This window comes from Uranotaenia lowii, chromosome 2 (assembly GCF_029784155.1).
Source record: "Uranotaenia lowii strain MFRU-FL chromosome 2, ASM2978415v1, whole genome shotgun sequence".
Lineage (NCBI taxonomy): Eukaryota > Metazoa > Arthropoda > Insecta > Diptera > Culicidae > Uranotaenia > Uranotaenia lowii.
Genome location: NC_073692.1, coordinates 31191340 through 31201338, shown reverse-complemented (window position 1 = coordinate 31201338; position 9999 = coordinate 31191340). Strand labels below are relative to the sequence as shown.

General features: G+C 34.4%; 2 protein-coding genes across 2 annotated transcripts; one reads left to right on the top strand and one right to left on the bottom strand.

Annotated features, from left to right (window-relative positions):
- Nucleotides 1-1776: 1776 nt before the first annotated feature.
- LOC129741202 (uncharacterized) lies at nt 1777-2446 on the bottom strand. Its single transcript, XM_055732910.1, has 2 exons — nt 2421-2446; nt 1777-2322 (listed from the first exon to the last, which is right to left on the bottom strand). The coding sequence occupies exons 1-2, from the start codon at nt 2424-2426 to the stop codon at nt 1777-1779; spliced, it is 552 nt and encodes a 183-aa protein (XP_055588885.1). The 5' UTR covers nt 2427-2446.
- Nucleotides 2447-3366: 920 nt separating this feature from the next.
- Nucleotides 3367-3885, top strand: LOC129741201 (histidine-rich protein PFHRP-II-like). Its single transcript, XM_055732909.1, has 2 exons — nt 3367-3372; nt 3436-3885. The coding sequence occupies exons 1-2, from the start codon at nt 3367-3369 to the stop codon at nt 3883-3885; spliced, it is 456 nt and encodes a 151-aa protein (XP_055588884.1).
- Nucleotides 3886-9999: the final 6114 nt, after the last annotated feature.

Sequence of the window (9999 nt, the reverse complement as noted above, 5' to 3'; positions counted from 1 at the left end):
TTTAATCCAACCGGTTTACCATATACAATTCTTATGTAGAACAATTAACACCAATTCATGATTGTTAACCCAGTTTACTAAAATGCCAATAAAAGATTGTAGTTTTGTATTAAAAATTGTGTTTTGATCACTTTATTGTAATGAGGAGCTTAAACTGCACTGACTTGAACATTTTCATGGAAGACTTCGCACGAATTTTTAAGTTTTGAAAATTTCAGAAGTGAAAATCCACAACTTTTTCGAACTTCGATGGTCTTTTTTAAAGAAAAATTATTCGAAAATGCAACTTTTTTTGCACCCATCTTGAAGAGCAAAAATCCTTCTGCAATAACATGTGTTCAAAGTGGAAAATTTCCGGCAGATTCTTCGAATTATCATCGAAAAAGAAAACTTTCCTAGTAAATTAACAGATGTTTCGTGATTGTGACGTCTCAGCCTGTACCAATACTAGACCAGGGTTGCCTTGGCACTACCTGTTTTGCCTACTGTTGCCAAAATAACCAAAAGTTGCCATAGATTTTTTATTTATTTTATTTATTTTCAGTGTTGCCGAGTACAACTATTAATTTATTTTATTCTTTATTAAATTTGATTAATTTTCTGCATATCCTTCATCTCATCTCTACAATATTATAGCGCCAGCACTAAATTTTACTTCGGAAGTCCGGACTTCCGATCCCGAACTTACTTCCGAACTTTTGACAGTTGTGTTTAAAAAAAATAACAGTGTATTATATGCAACGTTGCCACACAAATTACACAACATTGGTACAAATACGATGAAAATCGATGAAATTTTGTCGCTGTGAACACGATTTGCATCGTGTATGGCACTGCTTGTATGAGCGCCTAAACGCACAATATCATGAAGTCTGAGGCTAAATGAAAATTTATTGGTTTTAAGCGACCAATATTCATCTCTATAGAATGATTTTTTTAAAGAAGGCAACACTCCAAGGAAAACATTTTTTTTGTTTGACAACTAAGCTAGTGAGGAATTCTAAAGAATGGCTGTCGATAAGGAAAACAATCTCAGGTCAAAATATCCACCATCATGCGTATTGCAGCTTTACCACAGTTAAAGGACACTGGTAAAAAATGTCTGATACTTGGTCTTCTGGTGTACACGGATGACCAATAAAGGGTTCAAAAGATCTTGATGAGACGAGAAACAATCACTACCGTGGGAGAATAATGTTAAGAAACAGAGAATTGATTTTCAGTATTAAATCAGTACGAAGCTGACTTTAAAAACCATTAGCACGGCGACTTAATTTGAAAATCGGCCCATTTTGGCCACTCTCTTCTTCGGGACAATACAACTTCTTCAATCCATTACTTTCTTCACACGGTTGATTTTCTAGACCCCCCTCCCCTCTTTTATTGTCTCGTCAAGATTTTTCGAATCGTATATTGGTCATCCGTGTACATCTCAAAACCAAATTGTTTGTTCTTCATTTCAAAGGAAGCTGGAATGGTTGAAAAAATACTGCAAGTGATTCAGAATACGACTCTTCAACTTCTCCCGTCACTAAATTTCTGTAAACGTTGAAACAGCAATGCACTTCAGCCAGCAATCTGAAACAGCAATCACGCTTTAACTCGACTTTTGTTCAGCAAGTTTTCGTTATAAATCAGCCAAAATGTTTGTTGGGTTGTCATCAGATTTACAAAATATTGTTATTTTTGGTACCTTCCACAGCCTTCTTTAATCCACTCCTTCGTTCCGTTTAATAAATTAAAACAACAACACGCTCTCGAACTCCCTACCTACACTCAATAGTGTCCTCCATACCAATATTTGGCCGGTGTCGGAATGTAGTTGCTCCAGCCATGGCCATAGATCCCGGTCCCATAGAAGGAGGCATACTTCCATGGATCAACGCCTCCCAGATTGGCCTGGACCACCGTTTTCTGGTACGGAGTCGCCGGATGAACTGCTACAGCCTGCGTTGTTGCGATTGTTGTTGCTGCTGGAGCGTGAACATGAGTGGCGATCGCTGCAGCAGGAACTCCCCAAGTTGCAGCTGCCGCTGCCGAGTGTCCATGGTGGGTCCAGGGATCCCACGAGTAGGCACTCTTGGCGGCCACATGCGGGAACTTGTACCCATCGTTGTTGGCCTGAACTACCGTTGGTCGGTGGCCATCGTGGTACGAGTAGGTTCCGGAATACGGCACAGGTGGAGCCACCGGTGGAGCAATCCAAGGATGGTACAGACCTAACGCCGAAAGGGCCGCATGCGGATTGTATCCTGGGTAGAATGCCGGATAGTAACTAGCCCGGGCAACTCCGACCGCCAAAATGGCAATGGCAACCAAAATCTGCTCCGCAGGAAGGAAACAAGTGAAAGGATTAGAACTGACTCAACGTTCCACGTTCAAATTATTAAGTGAGGGCGCAAAATTAACTCGACAAATACCTTCATTTCTGTTGTCACTTTCCAAATGGCAATCACTCTTTGATTGCAGCGGTTCGATAAACATGCGTTTTTATACCGAGCATATTAATTAGCACAATCGAGGTGCATTCTTGTTCTGGGGACCGCCAACGTTCCGCATTTTCTTGCTAGAGAAATTGTCCGCGATCTACCTTGTTCTACCTGTTTGGAAACAAACCGTGATTAAGTAAGCATTCTAGGGCGTTCTGAAGTTCTGAACCACCCGTAGTTGAGCAGCTTGGTCAGCTTCGAGTGTATGATTCAAAAGGGAATCGAGTACCGACAATGGCGATCTAATGTGGTCCATTATCTTCTATTAGGAGCTTGAGTGTGGAAGCTGATTAGCATAGGCAGGCTTACAACAATTTGTCGTAGGTAAGCCATAACAACTTTCGTTCCTTATTGTACGGATTAGCCAAGGGAGCAGTTGCGTTGAATTGTAATAACACTCAAGAGCAACAAGTTTTACTTACAACTTGCAAGTTACAATACCCAATAGAAAATTTTCAACTCGTGAGTGAATGAAAATATACAAAATTTAAAGTAACGATGATGATCGATCAATCATAACATCATAGCGATTTACTGACAGTTGATTTGGAGCAACAATCCGTTAGATTTTCAGCATAAGTAACCTTTCCGAATAGTGTGAACCCCCAACAAGGCTGCTCGAAGACAGGTCACCACCGATGAGCGAGTGACTTAATCATGCTTCCGATTTCGATTTTTTTCTGTTTTCAATTAATTATCGATTTTGGTTTCTCTCGGAGGTTTGTCGGACAGCCGAAGTTCTTCGTCTCACTGTCAATTTTTTCATTTTGATAAACGGAGCAATTTCGGTGATATAAAAGGTTGTCAGGTATTGAATGGAATCATATCATTCGTTCAGTTTAAGCTTAACACAACTCAAAGCATTCAATCAGCAATCATGAAGGTAAAGTTTACATTTCCAGATTTGTCAACATGTAACTTAATAAAAATATTCAATTATTTCCAGTGCATCGCAGCTGTAGTCATGATGGCCTGTGCCGTCGCTGTCAACGCCCATTACGCTCACCAAGTTCCTGTAGTTCCGGCCATAACCTACGCCAATGATTATCACCATGGATGGGCCGCCCATCACCAGGCACCAGTTGTTGCCTACGCCAACAACCATTGGGATCAGTGGGGTCACCATGATGTTCATCATCATCAGGTTCCAGCTGCTGTAGCCATTGCAGCTCCAGTTGCCTACAACAACAACGATTGGACTCATCAGCACAACTCCTGGAATCATCACAATCATCATGCGCATGCTCATGGTCATGCGGTGGCTATTGCCCCAGCTCATCATAAGGAAGCCACTTATGTAGCTGCCAACCCAGGAGCTGTCCATAAGGCCCCACTTCCAGGGCACATTGTTAACCAGAAGTCCCTGAACTTGGCTCCGGCTCCAGGAACTTTGTAAATTATGTGATAAATTTTTTAAATGTTATGTACATTTTCAGAAAACTGTAATGAAAAGACAAATGACACAATAATGGAAAATGGCTTCCTGAGTTTTCACCCTCCCAAATTCTGTCAAAATAGTATGGTAATCCTACCAGTTTTTTTTCTACAGAACACTCTGAACCGTTTTGGCCTATATTGAGGAGTTTTTAACCCACAACGAAAAAGGGTTCTTCTTAAGTGAGAAATTCCGATTTTTCAAATCTTAAAATACCTTCCTTATTAAGTATGTTATTGATGTGCTCAGCAAAATGCTGGTAAGGTATTTTTTTTATAAGTTAACTAGCTGACCCGGCAAACTTCGTTAAGCCTTTGAATTTCGCAAAAATAATGAACATGTAAATAAGCAGAAAATAGGTAAATAATTGTTTACGCTCATGAAACTGGATTGTTACCTTCAAACGGAGTGAATCGACACAGTTTTTTGACTATTTCCGTAATACTTCTGTCATATTATGGTAGTGCCTACCTCCAGGGGCAAAAATTTTCGAAGAAGATTGACTTCCACCAAAACTGGAAAGCGAATATCATCTGGGATAAAGTTAAAAATCTATTTTCTTCCGTTTTACATTTTTTTTTTCATTTACGGAGGATCCTTGACACTGATATGTTCAATTTCTATTAACCCCAAGATAAGTGCCAAAAAGTGTTTTGTTGAAATATGTCGTCATTTGAAGCAGTTTTGATCAACTGTCTTTCCTTTTTCGCCAAAACCATGTTTGAAATTTTTTTTATCGTATAGGTACCAAATTTGTAGAAATGGCACAACACTTTTCATGGTATGAAATTTCGCGATTTTTTTCATGCTGCAAATGTATAAATATCAACAAATTTTCTTATACCATTCTGTTTTTCGTTATCTATCATGCATTTGATATGTATTAGATAATCTCCTCTAAATTTTTAAAATCATCTTTTTTATATCGATTTTCACTTTATCATATTTATCGAGAAATGAATGCTTAAGCACTGAACAAAGAAAATTAGAACATACATATGTGTATGTACATGGAATTTTTATTCAAAGCAATTTCAAATGAAACGGTTATGAAATCTTTTTTTACTTTGAGATCTTGAATTCAAAATCAGAAATGAAATTCAAAAAAGTCTTTACAAATCTAATTCAGTTTTCATTATCTCTGTTTTGGATCTTGAATCATATTTTCGTTGAGACTAAAATTTTTATTTTCAAAGCTTCTTGTATTTGAAGATGTTATTGAACCAATTATCTGTTCTTGATTTCTGATACTGAGTGTTGGATCAAATTATGACTATTATTTTTACAAAGTCAACCCTATTTATATACTTAATCTTGTTTAGTTTTTTAGCACCTTAGTATGAAAGGAAGAAGTGGATAGTATCTAACATTTCCTTGGTTTTCTGATGAAATTCACATAGAATTACAGAGTTAATATCATTCTATTCTCGAACTAACTCATTACATTCTTGACGTTTACAAAAACCAAGTAAATCAATTTATGGTCGTCTTGTTTTATTAATTAAAAATTAGACGTTCTCTTGGTTTTATACCATAAATATGAACAGAAGATTCTGTAATGAAATATTTCATTGTTATCTGTTCAGTTGTTTTGGATATGTCAAAACTTCCACAGTCATACGTAGAATATTATTTTTCTTGAATGATATGACAGTCTTTCATTTAACCGGAAAATAAACAAAACAAAATAACGAAGTAAATAAAAGAGATCAGAATTTTTCCCGCGCGTATCCTTGTCAGGCTAATTTATTCTAACTAAAAACCTAACAATATCCGGGCATTTGATTTCAAAATTGTCAATCCAAAATCCGGGCAATACCAAGTAAATTTGGGCTAAATTCAGAAACTACTCGAAAAAAAAAAATTAAAACGAAAAGCAGTTTAATAATTTTTTTTCTTCGAAACACATAAGAAATTTTGAATCGTATTTTAAGCATCCAGAAACCGTGCATGATTATTATGTTAAAAGTTGCTCCAAAAATTTCGTTTTAGTTCGCAAAATTTAAAAAAAAAATAACTGAGATTTTTTTTTTAATTTGGCAAATGAAATGACTAAATCCGGAAAATTCAGTTTTTTTTTATCAAAATCCGGACAACCGGGCTGGACGGCTTGACCGGGCCCTTTAAATTTTGTTTTATCAATTACCCGGTCAAGTCCGGGTAAAACCGGGCAATCCGGATAGCTTTGGGTAAATAAGCTTAAAAATTGTTAAAGTTGTCTTGATGCTGAAGCAAAAATGACAATTTTAGAAAATAGGTATACTCCATGCCGGCTTATTGCGTTTTTTTTTCACCCCATACGAAGGTGAACAATTACATCAAAGTATCCATTTTACTGGTGCCACGTGAAAAGTACACTTGAAACGAAAATGGGCGCCAAAACTTCCTATAGAGAGATGGATGAACATCAGTAAGCCTTGATTGCTTTTGGCGCCTTCCTACTCTGGGTGATTCGAATGAAAACAAAAAATTGGGTGGAAATTGGGAAATTGGGTGCCATGACTTTTATTTGATACGAATAAAAACTAAAAATTAATTTTCAAATCCCACAAAAACATTTTCGAAATCATCTCTCCGTTGTGCTATTCTTCGCGTGAAGACGAACACAACAAAAAAATCGCATTCAAATCGGATGATCCAGTGAAGAGTTTTGCGTGTTCGTACATTTCTGTATGGGCTGTCTCTCTCCCTGTTTTATATCTATACTAGCTGATTTTACCCGGCCTTGCTCGGGTTCACATAACTTTGTTTGTATTTTTAAAGTTTTTACATGAGATAATTCACTGTGTTTATCGTTTTCACTGCGTTTATTCATTTCATTTCGTCTTATGTTTTTTATTTTCAAATGATAAAATTTTTATGATTTTTTCCTACCTCCCATCTAATGAAAATCTCTTAATTTTCAAGATGGTTCCATGTACTATGGTATAGGTTCAAGTTTTATTTGAAAGAAAAACATTTTTTTTTGGCCCGGCACACTCCCCCATACCAGAAAACTCATCTGAGTCCCCTGTTAATGGATACTCCAGTTTTCAACATGTCTGGCAACAAAAAATTTACAGTTGAACGCGAGCAAAAATTCAAGTATGTTTAGAACAAAAATATATTTAATGCTAAGAAATGTTTATGAAGATTAAAGTATTATACTAAAGAACGGGTCTCAGTTGTAAATATGTTTCCTTTTAAGAGATCCTGATAGCTTAAAAATAAGAAATTAGAAATATATATACAGTGAGCATTCTATACAAGCAACTAATCTGAACCAATTTTTTTAAAAAAGTTTCTTATGTAGAAAAAGTTGCTTATATAGAAAAAAGGAGTATAAATTTTAAGAAAAATCAGTTTGTGATTTATAGATAAATAAGCAGTTTCAGATGTTTAAATGAACTCATGACAACGGATCGTGGGACATCATTCCAATCTTCATGTCTATGTCGTTATTGCCGTTTACACATAACGCCAAGAGTGTTGACAGAAGTTGCTTTCGATACCGTTGCTTAAGGGATTTTATGAAATTTTGGTCAAGTGATTGCAACAAGGGTGTATTGTTGGGTGGAAAAAAAATAATTTTAAAGTTTTCATCATGGGAAAAAGTGTTTGCTGTCCCATGACAGGGCATTATCGACCAATAAAATCGCTTTTACTGGTAAGCTTTTAGCTTCTAAGTAACGAGAAATTTCAGGGATGAATAAATTGTTGTACCACTTCTTAAAAAGTGCAGAAGTTTGCCAAGCATTTTTGGATGTTTTGTAATACAGTGGTAAATTTACATTTTTAAAATACCGAGTATTTTTAGATTTTGCAATCATCATCAAATAGAGTTTATGCGTCCCAGTTACATTTACACAGGCATAATGGTGACTTTCATGGATTTCCGTCCTTCAGCAGTTTTTTCGGTAGCGTTTGTTTCCTTGTGCAAACCTTTGTAAACCGTACCGGTTTCGTCACAATTGTAGATCTGTTCCGGTAAAAAACCATTTTCGGCAATTAACTTTTTGAAATCGCTTGTAAATTTAGCAGCACTCTCAGCATTGCAGGAAAGTTTTTCACCGGAAACCGTCAAATTCTTATGCCGTGGTGTTTTTTTGATTTATCAAGCCAGCCATCACTGGCTGAAAATTCTTCGTGTCCATTGAGTGACCTTTTTAAATCTAGTGCTTTAACTTTGAGCATTTCGTTTTAAACCAATTCGTTTGCTTCTCTCCGTAGTAAAAACCATGCGTATAGTTTATAATCAAAATCAGGAATTTTTAATGGCTTCATTCGCTTAATTTTTTTTGAATAACATACGTTTTTGAGGCGAATTCTTCCAAGTTTTCTTTATTTTTTTTTTATCCTCGTTAAAGTCGACTTATGGATGTTGTAGCTTCTGCAGATCTCTGTCGGTGTCTTGCCATCTTGGAGTTAATTTAAAATAAATAATTTTGTTTTCAAAGAAATTGATACTCTGCCTTTCTTCTCCCTTTTTACGGAAGAATGAAAATTAAATTGAAAAATAAAACTATGGTTGCTTGTACAGAAATTTTGGAATAAAAAAAGTTGCTAATGCAGAGGTTGCTTCAATAGAATGTTGCTTGTGTAAAGGTTGCTTATAAAGAATGCTCACTGTATATATATATATATATATATATATATATATATATATATATATATATATATATATATATATATATATATATATATATATATATATATATATATATATATATATATATATATATATATATATATATATATATATATATATATATGTATATATATATATATATATATATATATATATATATATATATATATATATATATATATATATATATATATATATGTATATATATATATATATATATATATATATATATATATATATATATATATATATTTATATATATATATATATATATATATATATATATATATATATATATACATATATATATATATATATATATATATATATATATATATATATATATATATATATATATATATATATATATATATATATATATATATATATATATATATTTAAAACAGCATTACACAATCGCTTAACTATTTACGTTCAACCAATGACAAATTAAAAAAAGAAATACAAATCAAAAATATTACAAATTTAAAAAACTGGCATGATGATTTCTCATTATCAGTTCAATGTTTCCTTAAGATGTTGTATTAGTTTCGTAGTTGTACATGTAGAAATTTCAAAATAAACTTCCAAATCTTCTTGAACCATGTAGACACTCACTTTTCATGTATTTAATTTTTTCTTTTTTTTTTTCACAATGGTTTTTGAGTAAGGTACACCGGGGCAAGTGCAAACTCGGGGCAAGTGCAAACGATCAACTTTCCTCTGTTACAAAAAAATTAAAAAATATTTCTTCTTCTAGAAGTTGTTGTTGTTGTCCAAACCAAAAATCTGACATAGATAAACTAAACTTTCTTTCAATTATTCACTAAAAACACGGCACTGTTTGATTACACACGAATTCAAGTACGTACTAGACATGAAAAGTGTGTTTTTGTTTTGCTTTTTTTGACTACAAAAAAGGGCATTCAAATCCGATTTTTCGTCGAAAGGTGAGTGTTTGGGACTGATATTCAGGTGAAAGCAGAAAATTTATGATAAATTTTCAGTAGACCCTAAAAATTGTGAAAATAATATTCACTCCTGTCAACCCACACTGCGGGGCAAGTGCAAACGACACCACCGGGGTAAGTGTAAACGCACCTTTAAGCCATGTAACATCAGACATTAAAAAAAATCATCTCAAAAATGGTTAAGCATTATATTAGAGTGGTCAGAAAGGGTATCCAAAGTGTTGTATCTGAAGCGGATATTCAATATTCCGTAATGCCTTGGCAAATGAATGTCTTTTGCTTCAAACAACAGTCAGCAAAACTGAAGTTCCAAAAAGTAATTAATATAGCAGAAAAACAGCAAATACATAAAAAAAAAGTTGATAAAACATGCCGGAACATGTATTAAATTTGTTTTAGTAACGATACACTGACGCATCTTTGAATAAGTTTGGAAAAAGCATTGCGTTTGCACTTGCCCCCATAAACGGGGCAAGT